This window comes from Microtus oregoni, unplaced genomic scaffold (genome assembly GCF_018167655.1).
Source record: "Microtus oregoni isolate MIOR12 unplaced genomic scaffold, Mior012 000017F_ref0000208, whole genome shotgun sequence".
Taxonomy (NCBI): domain Eukaryota; kingdom Metazoa; phylum Chordata; class Mammalia; order Rodentia; family Cricetidae; genus Microtus; species Microtus oregoni.
This window is the reverse complement of record NW_024543076.1, coordinates 40,562,165-40,577,965: the sequence shown is the minus strand read 5'-3', so window position 1 is coordinate 40,577,965 and position 15,801 is coordinate 40,562,165. Positions and strand designations below refer to the sequence as shown.

General features: G+C 47.6%; 1 protein-coding gene across 1 annotated transcript; it reads right to left on the bottom strand.

Moving 5' to 3' along the window:
• Positions 1-8,302: 8,302 nt before the first annotated feature.
• On the bottom strand, positions 8,303-12,409 carry LOC121458434 (fatty acid-binding protein 5-like). Its single transcript, XM_041667735.1, has 4 exons — positions 12,126-12,409; positions 9,533-9,705; positions 9,124-9,225; positions 8,303-8,561 (listed from the first exon to the last, which is right to left on the bottom strand). The coding sequence occupies exons 1-4, from the start codon at positions 12,334-12,336 to the stop codon at positions 8,508-8,510; spliced, it is 540 nt and encodes a 179-aa protein (XP_041523669.1). The 5' UTR covers positions 12,337-12,409; the 3' UTR covers positions 8,303-8,507.
• Between the last annotated feature and the right edge of the window lie 3,392 nt (positions 12,410-15,801).

The following is a 15,801-nucleotide window of genomic DNA, read 5'->3' as shown; positions in this document are numbered from 1 at the left end:
AAAGGGCAGTTTCTCATTCACATCACTGAAAGTGAAAGCAGGGTTGTTTTCTCTTTCTCTCTCTCTCTTTTTTTTTTCTCGAATTTTGAAGAGGCATCTAGTACTTCCTACTTAAGACCCTTGGTGGCTTTCCTGACCTTCAGACTTACCCGGACCTCTCCTGAGCAACTACCGAGCTCCACGTGCTCGGCTCCCGGTTCAAGTCGTAGGCAGTTTACAGTCTGCCCTACATTGCTTTCTTCCGAGCGGCTCCATCTATGGTTCCTGTGACAGCTTATCTCTTCACCTGGAATACATTGGGCCCGGATATTTGCCTGACTACCCCCGTCCACCACTCAGGACTGGTTCAAACATGACCTTTGAGAGCCTTCCCTAACCACCTCATCATGTGGTTTCTCCTCTACTCCCTCTGTATCATGTGATGTGAGCGTGCTGCTCGCAGCTGTCTGTATCCTAGGCCGTCTCTTTGGCCTGTGCCTGTTCCATCTCTTCAATCTGGAGTCAGCTCGGGAGAAAGAACCTGCCCACCCTGTGAACTTGCTCTCTGTGTTATACGCTGTGCACCTTAAAACACACAGCGTTTTTTATGATTAAAAATCATAAAAATCATAAAAAATAAATTAGCTTTTCCAAAGACGCTATGTTCTTGCCAGAAATTTCCAAGTGTGCAGTGTGGGAAGAGACTGTGAGGAAGAAGAGGGCTGGATTGTAAGAAAATGCTCCCTTGTGCTGTGTTGACAGAGCCTGTTAGACCAGATGTCACAAGACTCCAGTCATTTTCCTGCCTTGGTGTGGCAGTGGTGTGACCAGCTGCGAGTCATAGCACTCTGCATTTCACAACCTTGCCAAATACACATGGCTCAGCTCTCCAAACCAGTCTGTCCGCTTCAGCGGGTCTTCTCACCCACAGCCCAGAAAAGTCAGCTCTATGGGGAGAAAACTGGGGGAAAACCAAAGGAAGGAAACACAGGAGCAAGCTGCAGTTACTCTCCTGAATCAACAGACAACACAGTGACATTCACTGATTTTAAAACAGCAGGAACTTCTGGCTTGACAGACTTAAAAATTTCAGTGTTAATAAAAATACGTGATTTTTAACCTTTTTGCAAACGCCAATACCAGCATTTTGAGGAAACAGCTAATGACATTAAGACTGATGGAAGCAGATCAGCAATATAGGAAACACAACCGTTGTGGAGGTAACAGAATAGCCCAGGCCTCTCAGACATGACCCACCATGTCTACGCCTCCTTAAACCTAATTGTCACCTTCAGATGCTAGCAGTGCTCAAGGACATAATCCAGTCTACAGGGCAAAGGGTGGTACTGGAGGGCAGCCTGGGAGACGAAGAAAGCTATCACTGAAAAGTGTGTGTGTGTGTGTGTGTGTGTGTGTGGTATGTGTGGTGTGTGTGTATGTGTGTGTATGCTGTGTGTGATGTATGCTGTGTATGTGTGTGTGTGTGAGAGATGTATGGTGTGGGTGTGTGGTGTGTATGTGTGGTGTGTGTATGTGGTGTGTGTGATGTGTGTGGTATGTGTGTGTGATGTGTGGTGTGTGTGGTGTGTATGTGTGTGATGTGTGTGTGATGTGTGTGTGTGGTATGTGTGTGTGGTGTGTGGTGTGTGTATGTGTGTGTGGTGTGTGTGTGTGGTGTGTGTGATGTGTGGTGTGTGTGTGGTGTGTGTGTGTGTGGTGTGTGTGATGTGTGTGGTATGTGTATGTGATGTGTGGTGTGTGTGTGGTGTGTATGTGTGTGTTGTGTGTGTGATGTGTGTGTTATGTGTGTGTGGTGTGTGGTGTGTGTGTGTGGTGTGTGTGTGTGTGTGTGTGTGTGATGTGTCGAGGTGTGTATGACACAAAAGCAAATGGGAGACCATTAGGGGAAAAGGGGTCCAAAGGTAAGGGAGAGGAGGAACAAGGCGGAGTAATAGAGGTTAAAGAGAAGACAGACGTGTTTTCTCTCCCGTGTGGATCTATATCTCAATACAGACATAAAAACAAAAAGAGGGAGAATGAAAGAGACCAGGAAGAGGAAAGGTGAGAGAGGGTAATAAAGGCAACTGTAAATCAAGTGCAACGAGATGTACATGTGAAAATGTCATAATGAGACGGTTTCAGCGAGCGCTCTGTTAACTGAAACTGTTACTAAGAGAAAGGAGCGAAGGGTGTGGCCCCGCTGGTGCAGTGCTCGCTCAGCTGGCCTGTATCCCAGACCGCGCCATGTACTGTCCTAATCTCAGTACTTCAGAGACGGAAGCAGGAGGGCTGAGAGTTCAAGACCATGCTATCATACAGCCAGGCTCAAAGAGGGGTGTGTAATCCAAACAAGACATCAGTTACCTCAGTTCTTACTCATTTCTCTTTGGATAGGGGAAGGGTTGAGCATGGCATGCCATCTTTCTGGTGACAATTATGTCTAAGCTGCACTGTGCTCCACAAAGAACCTAGGTTCCTATATTTTAGGTTGTGAGCCTAGCCTTTAACGGCTGAGCCATCTCTCCAGCCAGAAAGGTCCCAGTATTGAGGGTGTAGTCAAGCCAGAGGCCTCAAACCAGACCAATTTCTCACTGAAATAACACTCACAAGTACAGATACACAGACTAAAGAGTGTACAGTGTGACTACAGCTTCCACGCCAATGTTTTGTTTTTGGTTGGTTGGTTGGTTTTTTTCTATTTGTTTGTTTGTTTGTTTGGTTGATTAGTTGGTTGGTTTTGGTTTTGGGGTTTTTGGTTTCCTTTTAAATTTTATTTTATTTCAAAGTCAGGTTACAAGGGCAGAGGACAGATATGAAGAGATGGGGAGGTGAAGGGGATCAGGGTGCATGATGTGACATCCACAGAGAATCAATACAAATAAATAACTGTAAAAGCTAAAAAGAAGAATAGCAGCGTGGGTTCCATTCTTTTGAACAGGTGTTACTTTTCAGCTGTGTGTTCATCCTCCACATGGGCCCAGATGGACAACCCATTTCCAGGCAGAGCAGGGCCAGATGGCTACCATTACCAGCTGAAGAACAAGGCCGCGTCCCTCTCTTCCTGTTCACACATCTGTATCCCGACACCAAGCACAACCCTCTTATGAATATGGAAGAGACTTGATAAAAATTACATAAAGGTATAAAACACTATTCTAAAAAATGAATTAAAGCAACATCATAAAGGATCATAAGTAACGCTAAAATGAGTTAAGTAAGCATTTAATAGATAAGAAGCATTTTGCTTATTAATGGATTTATTTGGCAATGACTGAAGTACTGCCATTTGAGGTCTCTACTCTGACTTCTCTGTTCATTTAGTGTGGGGAAGATGTGCCGTGAAATCTGCCCTTCTCTGTGTTGCCTATTTCTCACAGTTGGGGGTGGGGTGGGGGAATTAAAGAACAAAAGCAGCCTCACCACTGAGCCAGTCAGCGCTGCCCAGTGAGCAGTAGAGGCTGTGGAGATGAGTGGAGCGGTCGGTGTAGCTGAGAACAAGGTGACCGTGGTAGCAGTCACGCCCAGTGTGGTCTCCGAGGGAGAGACTGAGAGGAGAACTACAGGAAGCAAAGAAGCCGCGTGAGTCAGAGACCTCGTCGGATCCATAGTGGCCAGAGTGGCTAGCACGGGGCTGGGAGGTGAGTGGCAGGCAGTGAGAGCAGGAGTGGCTTTTAGGAAGTTGGTAGACACAGCACTACGATGATATCACCTCCGACACCTACGTGAAATACAGGGTTGGAGCGTTTTTCAGTGGAGAAGTGGCATTGGGTGGTCCCTTGAGATGCTTTACCGTATGACTTTTTGATGTAATAATCGTATTATCATCATACATATTCAGTAGAAACCATATTCACATTTAGAATTTTGACTTTCTCCCTGTTCTCATGTTGCTGGGCAGGGCAGGTCAGCAAGCAGTATCTCTGGGTCAACCACGTGATCCAGAGAGAAGCAAGGGACACAGCAGGACGCTGTGCTGTTCTTTGTGGGGTGAGGAGCTGGGGTGTATTCTATGCATTTTTTCTTTACTTTCATTTGTGTGTGTATGTGTGCATGCAGTGTACTGTATGAATGTGCTATACACACATGTGTGCCCACGTAGTCTGGAAAAAGGCATTGAATGTCCCACTTCATCGTTCTTTGACTTATTCCTTTGAGGCAGGGTCTCTCACTAAGTCTAATGATGAGAACAAAACCAGCAATTCCTCTGTATCTGTCTACTGCCACCTCCACCCCCACAGCAGGAGTGTGGCAAGCACATGTGTGAATGTGTCCAACATTTTCTGTTGGTTCTGGGGCACTCATGCTTGCACTGTAAGCACATTTACACACTGAGCACTCTCCCAAATCCTCCATGCAGTGTTCATGTGTCTGTCTGACTGCCTGGTCTGTGTGTGCATGTCTGTGCACGCACTGCACACACGATTCACACACAGGAATGATAGGTGTGTGACTGTGAATGTCCACATAAAGGCCAGAGCAGGACATCAGGTGTCTGTCTGACTGTCTGTGTCTGTGTGTGCATGCACTGCACACATGATTCACACACAGGAATAATAGGTGTATGACTGTGAACGTCCACGTAAAGGTCAGAGCAGGACATCAGGTGTCTGTCTGTCTGTGTCTGTGTGTGCATGCACTGCACACACGATTCACACACAGGAATGATAGGTGTATGACTGTGAACGTCCACGTAAAGGCCAGAGCAGGACATTAGGTGTCTTCTACCCTTCTCCACCTTAGTGTATCTAGCTCAGAGGTTCTCAACATTTGGGGGTCTCTATCAGATATCCTGTATATCAGATATTTACATTATGATTCATAACAGCAGCAAAATTAGTTATGATGTAGTAACAGAATGATTTTGTGGCTGGGAGCTATCACAACATGGAGGAAGTATATTAAAGGGCCGCAGCATTAGAAAGGTTGAGAACCATTCTCTAGATCACCAATCAGAAAATCACTGTTTCAGGCAGAGATTCACTCTCCTGTCTCTGCTCCCAGTGCTGGGATTACAGGCATATTCAGCCATGTCTGGCTCTTTGCATGGTGGTGGAGATTAAAACTCAGGCCTTCATGCCTTCAGAGTGAACTCTTACACTGGGCCATGTCCCTGGGTCATCAAAGCAGTTTTCATCCTAAGTTTATCCTTACTCTTTATTGACTTGTGCTGGGCTTATGGCAATACAGGCCCATTCCAGTCAGGGAACATCTGCATTGTAACCTGATTTTCAAATGACAACTGGCAAGACAAAGACACAAGCAGGCAGAGAAGTGGAGAGAGGCCTGCAGGGTCCGACCCAGGGTAGAACACAGGGAACCACTGAGGAGTAGCTGAAGTTAGGTGTGTTCTGAAGGGGAAACTAACAGTAGGCAGAGAGAGAGAGAGAGAGAGAGAGAGAGAGAGAGAGAGAGAGAGTTACCTGGGAACTGTAGAAGTAGCATGCATTCCTATAGATTGGGTAGATTGGGATGGAGAACACTACAAGGAAAAGGGGATGGACTTGGAATTAAAAATGAGAAATTTGACTTTGTAAAAACATAGGCTAGCACCCTGGGCTGTCCAAATCAGATCACCAGCCACATGCAGGTATTCGAATTCCCACTTCAATGACTAAACATTAAGTCACTCGGGTCAGCTGCACTCACATTTCAGATATGTCGTGTCCACCCGCACACAGCTAGTGCCTGCCATCACAGACAGACAAGACTTAAGAGAGCATTCTTGCCATCACCATCCCAGAAATTCTATTGGGCAATACAGGTGGGGCCTTGAAACTTTACCATTATGCCAGGCCTTGTGCTAACCGCTTTATACGTGGTGTGTCTTAATATTTAAGGATGCTCCATGAGCCAGGCGGTGTTTGCTCCTTTAATGCAGAGTGTAACAAAGACTCACAGAAGGTAAGTCATTTGCTTTAAGTCACAGATTGTGAGGGATAACGAAAAGGATTCCAGGATTAAGATAACATCCTGGATTCCAGCATAGTCCTTTAAAGTCCAAGCACTTACATCAACAAACTCTACTTAGAAATGCTAGGCCAGCGTGGAATGAGGCATTGTTTATAGCATTACTGTCAGTGACATGGAGGTAGCCAAGAAACCAGATCTGATGGACCCAGGGTCTCACATCTTTCAAGAGATTCCACGTGTTCCAGTACCAAATCTAGTACTACGCAAGTTCAATCATTTAAAAGGAAGAAAACAGTTGATGGGGCTCTGGGTTTTGTTTCCTGACTGATGTGAGGCAGAACGGAGGTGCCACAGAGTTAGGAGACGTTTGTTCTCCCTGTGATCTTCGGCTTGGTATACAGAACCTTAGCGGGCATCTAGAAACATGTGGAGAGCTTAGGCTACACTGGTAGGTGCCTGGGCATTTTGTAGCTGTAGCCTTGAGTTGCTAAGAGTGCTGGAATTCTTGTCACAATCTAAAACAAAGTCTCCTCACCCTAAATGCCAGCTGTTCTGCCATCTAAGAGATGTAGTATGGGGTGATACAGCAGCTGGGAGTCAGCTCCGGTGCTAACACATGGCAGCTGGTAGCAGTCTGCGGAGATGAAGCCACCCTGACCATCCGGACCTGCACTTGCTTGCAAGGTGAGGGAACATATCCTGGGCTCTGCACCTCCATTTGTTCATCTGCAACGCTGAAAACCAATTCACACACCCCTGCCAAACTGCTTCTGACGATCACTAATTAATACTTTAAGTACTTAGGCCAGTGTTTGGGTCAGAGAGAATGCCTAAGTCTACAGTTATCAGAAAACAGAAAAGGGGGTACAGGCATTGAGACCCCCTGAAAAAAAAAGATGACTAAGCCATACAAAGCATTGTCCAAGGCCTGGGAGTTGCATTGCCCTGGACTCCAAATCCCAGCATGCCAGGTCCTGACTCCTCCCTGGGGCGGTCAGGACCACTCCCACAGGGTATTTAAGTGAGCTCCCAGAGGAGAGACACCTGGTTTTCAGGACTGCATGGGCTCCCTGCCCTCCTGTCTCCCCGCCATGCCATGCGCTTGGCCACCCAAGAGCATCATTCTTAATAAAACGATGGGCATTTTGATCCGGTTGATTTGACCTAATTGGATTTCTTGAGCAGGCAGAGCCGCCCTTTTCTTACTATTTTTTTCTTATCACATAGGAGCTGGGTGTGGTGACATGCTATAATCCCAGTGTTCAGAATGAGGCTGGATTGCAGGCTCCCCAGTGAGATCCTATCTCACCCATCCCCCCAAAATCATTAAGATAGTGCACTTTTCATACCAGGGTTTTGAGATAAGAGTATGTATAGCTCAACTCAGACTTGCCACGTTTCCAGTGCCCAGGAGGCACTTGCAGCTCATGGCTACACACTGGCCAGCATGTCTCTTTCTTAACACAGGGCCCTGTATGGAGCTGAGGCTATCACGACACTCATGGTCCAGCTTCTGAAGCACTGGTCTTACAGTATGACTCGGTGACTTCTGAGATGCCTGTCTTTGGTAGGTGGAGTCTGAGTTCCCTTAGGAGCTTTAGACTCTGTCAGCACATGCCAGGAAGAGGCTGTGCTGAGAAATGACCAAACACACTAAGTGGACATGGTGAAGTGAGCTTTGCAACCCAGCTCTACTTCCCATGTCCTTGAACAAGTCAGCTAGTCAAACACCCATCCCCTTATTTGCAGAATACAGATAACAGTGTCAGCCCCTCTGATGTTGTGCAGGCAATGTGTACACAGAGATCTGTACCTATAACCTATTTCCTAAATGTGGGTTGTGGGTATTTGCATTCGAGCCTGAGAAATGCAAGAGAGCTTCACTAAAACTCAATTCTTCACATCTATCATGTGCGTCTGATGTGCACAGAAGGTCCTGAGCGCTCTGGAGCTCATCTGCAACCTTTGACGACGAGCACATCGTATTCTAATGCTGGGAGTGTTTCGCATTTGTCCAGTATTCAGATTTCCTCAACCCAGAAAAGTTCCCAGGAGTTGAAGGTCCTCAGTACACTAAACGAATGTTCCACTGCAGTTTATGAATGTTGTAACTGCACCACCTGAAAACTATGAACTTGAAACCTTATACTCCTTTATAGTGTAAGGTCTACGAAGCTATCTTTCAATAAGAATAGTCTCAAATTCTTGAGTTGATGCCAAGCTCAAACAGTATAAAACAAGCTTAAATGACTGGGCATGTATTCGCTGCAAAATAGCTGGCCAAGTCTACAAAGTGCTGGGATATATTAGCCATAGGGACCCAGAAGAATAGCTCAGAGCCTTTCAATTCCTGATTGAATCACCAATTGGAGGACCAATTTCCACTACCTGGAAGAACACAGGCACCGTGAAGTAGCACAAACACATTTATTTACTAACCAAAGGGAAGATCCCAGTTAAACCAACACTCTGACATGGGTTTCATGTAAAGTGCTGGTGATAAAGATGGTTGAACACAGTCATGAAAAATAAAACTGAAAAAAAAAAGCAGTACAGATATTTATGACCTGCTCATTGAACTGAGCTCATTCACTCCTGTCCAGAATAGAGAAGCATCCTCACTCCACCTTCTCATAGACCCGAGTACAGGTGACATTGTTCATGACACAGTCCTAGGAGAAGAAAGATACAAGTCAGGCTGGTTGTACACTGCAAAGTATAGGTGATAATAACACATCACAGTCAGAATGCTGTAAACTCCTGTCTCAGGCCTTGCTGATGAAGAGAAAGCATATTAGGATTTCCAGACTTGAGGAGAGCTGGGACCTGCTGTTCTGTTTATAGGTATAGTTGCTATCCGGAAGACTAAAGCACTGACTAGGACCTCCAAATTACTCATTTGGTCTTGGCAAATATCTCTTACTTTAAATAAATGGAAGTGTGTGTGTGTGTGTGTGTGTGTGCGCGCGCGCGCGCGCGCGCGCATGCACATATGGGCGCATGTACAAGGGGCTGTTTGGCAGCAGGAAGAAACTGCTACAGCTACACTCTGGGAATCCCTTCACTTCTCTGTCCCACCAAGTGTTACCTTAGTAATGAGTGCTCTGTTTTGAATTGCTATTTTGAATATTTTCTTCCTAAATCTCCTCTCGTTAAACACCGACCCCAGAGACGCTACGGTGACCATGGCTGTGAGCCCCCATCCCAGTGTGCCACAAGCAGTTCAGCACTCACCACCACCAGCTTTCCATCCTTTACTCTTCTGGTTATTGTGCTTTCCTTCCCGTCCCAGTTCTGGTGCTGGACCAGGGCACCGTCGGTGAAGGTGCAGATGGTCTGCAAAGACACAGGGTACTCTACTACTCAATCTTCCAAAGTACACGAGTTCCCAGGACCCACCCCCACCCCAGCACGTCTTCATCTTTCCCTTGGTGGGTCTACTTCATCCACCATCCCGATTTTATCCACAATCTAGAAACTCTAAGATGTTTGCATCTCACAGTACTGGGCCTTTTACTGATTTATCAAAATTCAACTTCATAAAATATTTTTACACTAAGTTCTTGGCAATAAGTAAAGACGTCACTAATGCGAGCTAACCCGTCACTCTAGAAGCTTCTCTTATTTCAGTGTTATAGCTGACCTGAGTTTTTCTGCCATCGGCTGTAGTTTCATCAAACTTCTCTCCCAGCGTACAAGAAAACTGTGTCGTCTTCAAAGTGCTCTCGGTTTTAACGGTGATATTGTTGCCGTCACACGAAATGACACAGTCTGGTTTGGCCATAGCACCCATCTTCCTAAGAGCCAGTCCTACTCCTGTGTAACGGGAAGTAACATACGGATCAGTTAAAACTTACACAACAGAAGCCACGATTGAGCCGTAATCATTTCATCTGCCTGGCCTATTCTCACTTACTCGCTGACATACACATATCCAGTGTTTGCAATATAACACATGTAAGCCCCATGATCGTCCTGTGCTTGTGAGTGGGGGTGGGGGTGTCTCCACTGGACTCAGGAGAGCGGGGCAAACACCTTTAGCCAGAAATGATAGAGCTGGAGGCAGCCAGTGCTGACAACATGGCTCTAAAACTCTATCAGCCACTGAGCTGTGCGTCCTCAGAATGTGAGGCAAGACTTTATCCTTAACTAAAGCAGTTGACACAGGCCCAGGCAAGGTGACACCCGGAGCTGCAGGCAAGAGGATCAAGAGTTTGAGGTCAACCTAAACTGCATAGGAACCTTGTACTGAAAACAAAACAAAATTAAAAAGCAGTTGGGAGATGATGAAAATAAAATATTCAGAGTTGCAAACTTAGGGCCTAGTTCAGTCCTGCTGTACACTAGGTTCTATATTCTCCAGCCAGCACACAGCAGGCCCCTGGTAAACAGTCAACAGACTACAAAGAAAAGAAAGGGGGAGGGGGGAATCAATCCTGAGGGACTCAAATAGTACAGTATGTAACGCAGCCGTGATGTTAGGTGGAGGAGCACCCTGGGAAAGCTGTGCAACAACATTATATCTGCCTGGTTAGACTCCTGTGCACTGGGAAGCTGCCAGTGCACTCTGACTACTGTGCTACCTGAACTATTTGACTATCTGGCTGGTTTTTATCTTGTGTAGTCTGTTATTTACAGCAGTTACACTGGTATGAAATTTCACATTGCTGGGTTACACATTAGCTTATAATTTATGTATTTGCCCTTGGTGACAACATTCATAAAGAACCTGAGATATTTCACAAGAGAGGAGATAATGACCCAGGCCGAATGACTTATCCTGATGCTTAACCAGGCTCCTGTGTTCCCAGGGTCTTCCTTCTACTCTGCGCCCCTTGCCCAGTGTCTATGGGTCAGGCCTTCCTAACTCCAGAATCCTGAGAGCCAGCCACTCAAGCATAAGCACCCAGTTCCTTGCAAACAGTGCTCTCTGCTGGTCCCCACTCACGCCTGTGCACCTTCACAAGCCCCCGGAAGTCTGGGCGAGGCCAGCAAATGGCACTTTCCAGACTCATGCTAATTTACTCATCCACTGGGTAAAAGAAAAAGGACAAAAGCCTGCGTTCACATTCTACTGACAATATTACAAATACAAGCATGATTCATCAGAGCCAGGCTTAACCCCGCAGTGCTGGATACTGGCTAAAATAAAATGAAGTCTGGTTCTGAAGTGTGCAGGGAGGTGTCAACAGTGTCATTGGGACACTGGGGACAGCAGCCTCGAAAGCTGCCTCCTCGTCCCAGCACTACCTTTCCGGAGAGAATCCCTGTTCAGCTAACTCCATCCCACTTCCTGGCATCTGGGACAAAGGTCCGTTTTCTTTGTCTGCTCTATGTGTCTACATGTTATCCCTCTCTTAAGAGTAGGCAAAAGTGGCAACAGAAAACGAAGCACTATTTCCAATGAGACTGAACTTGAACCTTGCTCCCTCTTGGTTAGGTTTTAAGTGGCAAGTGGCTACTACAAGACCACACCCATAGTGTAGCAGTGAGCAACCACAGGCCAGCAGTTTCTGATTATGGTTTTCCAGCCAAGCCCAAGGTCTCCTCGTTCCTAACCCTCCGGACTCACGGGACAGAACAGAAAAGTGGCTGGGCGTTGTACAACGGGTTTCTCTGTGCTTTGCCCATAGGCCACCAGCTACCCAGAGTTGTGTCCAGAGTGAGCAGAGCCAGCAGCCGGTCCAGCGCCGCGGGAGCCACGCCTAGCCAGGGGCAAGGAGAGAGCCTGAGAGATGCTGCATAGAAAGAGATCTGAGCAGCATCCTCATTCACAGACTCTAAAGGGCTTCCGCAGAAACCACGCCCTACCACACGGTGTCCCTACAGAGACGGGGGAAGGGGACTCCCGCCATCTAGGAACAAAAGATGCAGCAGGGTAGGAAAGGGGAGTGGGTGCTGCCAGGATGGGGGCAGGTGGTGGGGCAGGGCGGGGGCACCAGGTGAGGATAGTTAGAACAATAATGGAACGTTGAGGGGGGTTCATCTGTAGGGGGACCACAGCAGGACGGCTGGCACGCGCCCCTGAAAGACCGGAAGCAATGGGGGGCTGCCTCGTGGGCGAGAAGCAGAAAAGGAGAGAAGTGGGTAGTTCACCACGTCCGGAGCCGAGCAGCAAAGGCGTGCACTCCATCCTAACAGCCGCATGGTGCTCCACGCAGCTCCCCGGGCCGCGTGGTGGAAGGGGATACCTGCACGTGGAATGAGAACCCGGGGGTTCGGCGGTGTATCCTCACCTAGCTCCTTCATGTATTCCTCAAAGCCTTGGCTTTCCGTCAGGCGCCACCTCCCCTCGAGGTCCTTAATGCTGGCCATGGCGGGCGGGCAAGCACGAAAGCAGCAGCAGGGAGAACGCGGTGGCGGGGGCGCTGTGCGGCTCCCGGCTCCACCGCGGCTTAAATCGCCTTGCAGTGGGGAGGTGCCGGACAGCCAATAGGAGATGCGCATCACCCGGGACCGCCCCCTCGCCACTCCCCGGCCCCCTACGCCGGGGGCCGTGCCTGGGGTCTGTAGGTGCCACCCTGACTGCGCCCGACAGTGAAGTCACGCGTCTCCCGCAGCTCCTGCAAGCTGCGACTCGCCTGGCGCGCCCTCCTCCTCCGCCAGTGACGCTCCGGCACAGTCCCGCACGTCCGCTCACCCAGGAACCCCTCCCCCTCCCCGGGACAGCCTGGACCCCACGGACCTGCGCGCCATGGCCCTACCGCCCTGCCGCCGCCCGTTTGCTTTTGCCAAGTACTCGAGAGGAACTAATTAGCCAACGCCTGGCTTATGGGCATTGATTGGCTGATTAATAAGTTGATTGATAAACTGCAGTGTCCTTAACCTTGACAAACCTACATCCTACTCCCTCTAAAAAGAACCTGCTGACCCCACCCTCCCGCCTTCGGGGCCTCCTCTTGGGTTGTCTGCCTGAGTTGAGCTAGACAATCTTAGCAGCAGCTGCTGGGTGAGATTAGAATGACTTTGGAAATTCGGTTTTTCCACTCAACTGTAGCAAGTTTCAGCTTAGGTGACTGCCATTGTCACTGAAGAGTCTTACTAGTTTTTCTTCCCCTAGAAGGGGTCAAAACAATTCCTTCCGTCATCTTTGGGGGGGGGGGTTGGTGGAGCTATGAATTAGCAAATTACCTCGAATACTTTGTGTTTTATCACTTTGATATGCATAGAGGTCCCACAAAATGTGAGGCTCCAAGGACAGTCAGGTGACAGGAGCTGTAAGATCCTTGGCATCCCAAGCCGACCTAAGAGTCTGTGAGACAGTGAGGAGAGGAACCTTATGATGAACAAAATTTATGGAGAGCCGAGTTAAACAGGGTCTCCTATAGCCTAGGCTATCCTTAAACTTCCTATGGAGCCAAAAGGGACTTTGAGCTCCTGATCATCTGTCTTCAGCTACCAAGTGCTGGGATTTCAGGCATGTCCAACATACCCTGCTAAAGTTGTCATTACACAGGGAAAGTCAAGAATAAAATACACACGTGGTTAGTAAAAGACTATTGATTTTCATTTTCAGCGCAGAATTTAAGGTTACCTGTGCTATTCCATGCTTTGTTATGGCGCAGTATTAGACAATTTTGTCCAACTATGGGTTAATGTGAATGTCCCGAGTCTATTGGAGGGCAGCTGAGCCCCGATTTTCACTAGATTGTGTATATACAATAACTCCAAATGAATTCATTCACAGATAAGGCCCTCTGAATGGAGGTGCATCTGCACTTCCCTAACCCTGATTTCTCATTTGAGAAAATGACCCAGGAGCAAAGGGTTTGCTAACGATCCCCAGCACTCACATAAAAGCTGGGTGCAAGTGTCTGCGACCTCAGAGCTGAGGGATCAGAGACAGGCAGATTGCTGGCCTTCCTGGTACAGCCAGTCACGTGTCAAGTTTCAGGTTCAGTGAGTGACCCTGTCACTTACAAAGCAAGGCAGAGAACAACTGACAAAGACTACTGTCGCCAGCCTCTGGCTCCTACCCAAGTGTGCACCCGTGCAGGGTGTTCATGTGCACACTCATGACAACGTAGTTACAAGTTTCTTTGCCTTAACATCTCCTCAAAGCTAGTGGACAGGCTTCAGATTCTCAGACTAGCTCAAACTATGCCAGACATGTATGAGGATGCCGTATTTTCCTCTGCTGAGGTCATATGTTGTTGTGGAGTGTCCTGAGGCCCTAACATTCCACTCTGACTGAGCCCCTCAGTTCCCTTCTTGCTCTGGTAATATTCTCTGTGTGTGGATTGTGGATCTTCTCAGAGTGTCATTTTCACAGAGTCTCACTGGCTGCTCCCACACCTCACTGAAGGGCAAATGGACTGAAATGTAAATGTTGCCACACAGACCAGCTGTTGCCGTGGAGACAATGTCAGTTTATTGAGTATCTACTACGCACTACATGGTCTTTCCTGGTTTTACATCCCTGAACCCTAATGCCCACTGATTGCTGAGGCAGGTTATCTTAGTTTGGGGGAAGAGGAAATGAGGTAAGGAAAGTTGGTGCCGTGGAGTTGTAGAACCAGAACCTGCTTCGAGGACTTTCTCACGAAAGACCTTGTGAAACAAGACCGCACCTGCTTTCTTTTGTTCGTGGTGCTTGCTCGTAAGGGAGGTGAGAGCAGAGGCCACAGCCACTCTGCCAAGATACTAATTATTGTATCATCTCTCACACAACTAAAATCCCAAAATCATCTAGTGTGCTGCGAGAAATTCCCTGGCCTGCATTCCCTTTATTACCAGTTATGGCTCCATCTTTCGGGTTGGCAGCCCAGTTCCCACAGCCCCGGTGACACTGACTTGGCCTGTCACTGTTCCATAAGGCCTGAGTACCTACACCTGAGAGCCCATTGCTCAGATAGCAATGCTCGGAAGGACACTAAGCACTGACTCCCAGGGAAAGCACTGGCGCTTCTGGATTGCCACCTGGCCATCTGGCCGGCGGCTCCCCGATGCCTAGACACCAGCTCATCAGGGGCTGTCTCATGTTTGTCCTCCAGTGTTGGATCCCGTATAGTGGTGATAGCCAAGCCTCAGTATCAATGTATAATTTTTGCTCTGATGAGTAGAACTAATTCTTCTTAGAGAGGCGTAAAACTGAAATACCTATTAGTGTCTGATGCAATCAGCAAGACCTTGTTTATTGTTGCGTCATCAGGGTAAGACAAGCAACACCTGGATGCTTCCCTTGAGCATCTGAGGATTAAACTATATACATATATAAACTGTATACACAAATATAGTTCATCTGAGATTCTTTTTGCTTAATTTGTTCCTATCTATAAATTCTTTATCAATTTCTTTGACTTTGTATAATAACAAAACATGATAACACATTGCAGGAAATTTAGGAAATACAGGAAAGCATAAAGAAAATAAGAATTGGTCTATAAGCTTACTGCTCAGATAACTATTTAGAGAAATCTACTATTTCCTCCCAATGCTTTACCAGGGGTGTGTGTGTGTCTGTGTGTCCATGTGCATGTGTTGTATGAATATGTGTTTACAAAACCATACTGTAACCATAACATTTGCACACCTTTATCCCGTGGGTTTCCTAATTTCATACATGGTTCCCACACTGCAAGCACTAGCCGTGTCTGTCTCCAGCAGCAGCACCTGAGCACACGCTAGAGCCTGCAGCTCCTCACGACGCAGGTGCTGTTGGCTTTCTTTCCAGCATACTGAGCCCTCTGCACCAAGTTCAAAGTCTGCCTTTGAAACAGAAGTCGTCCACAAGCCTGTGGGGATGTTCAGGTTCCCACACATCCCTGGCCCACAAAGTTCACCCTTAGCCTACAGGGCCTTCTTGGATGTGAGTGGGTTTGTAATTTCTTAGGTACAATCAACCTTGATCTCTCAGGAGCAGTCAGTCAGTGCTGTCTAGGCTGGTGGCTTTAACAGTGTGCACACTTCCTC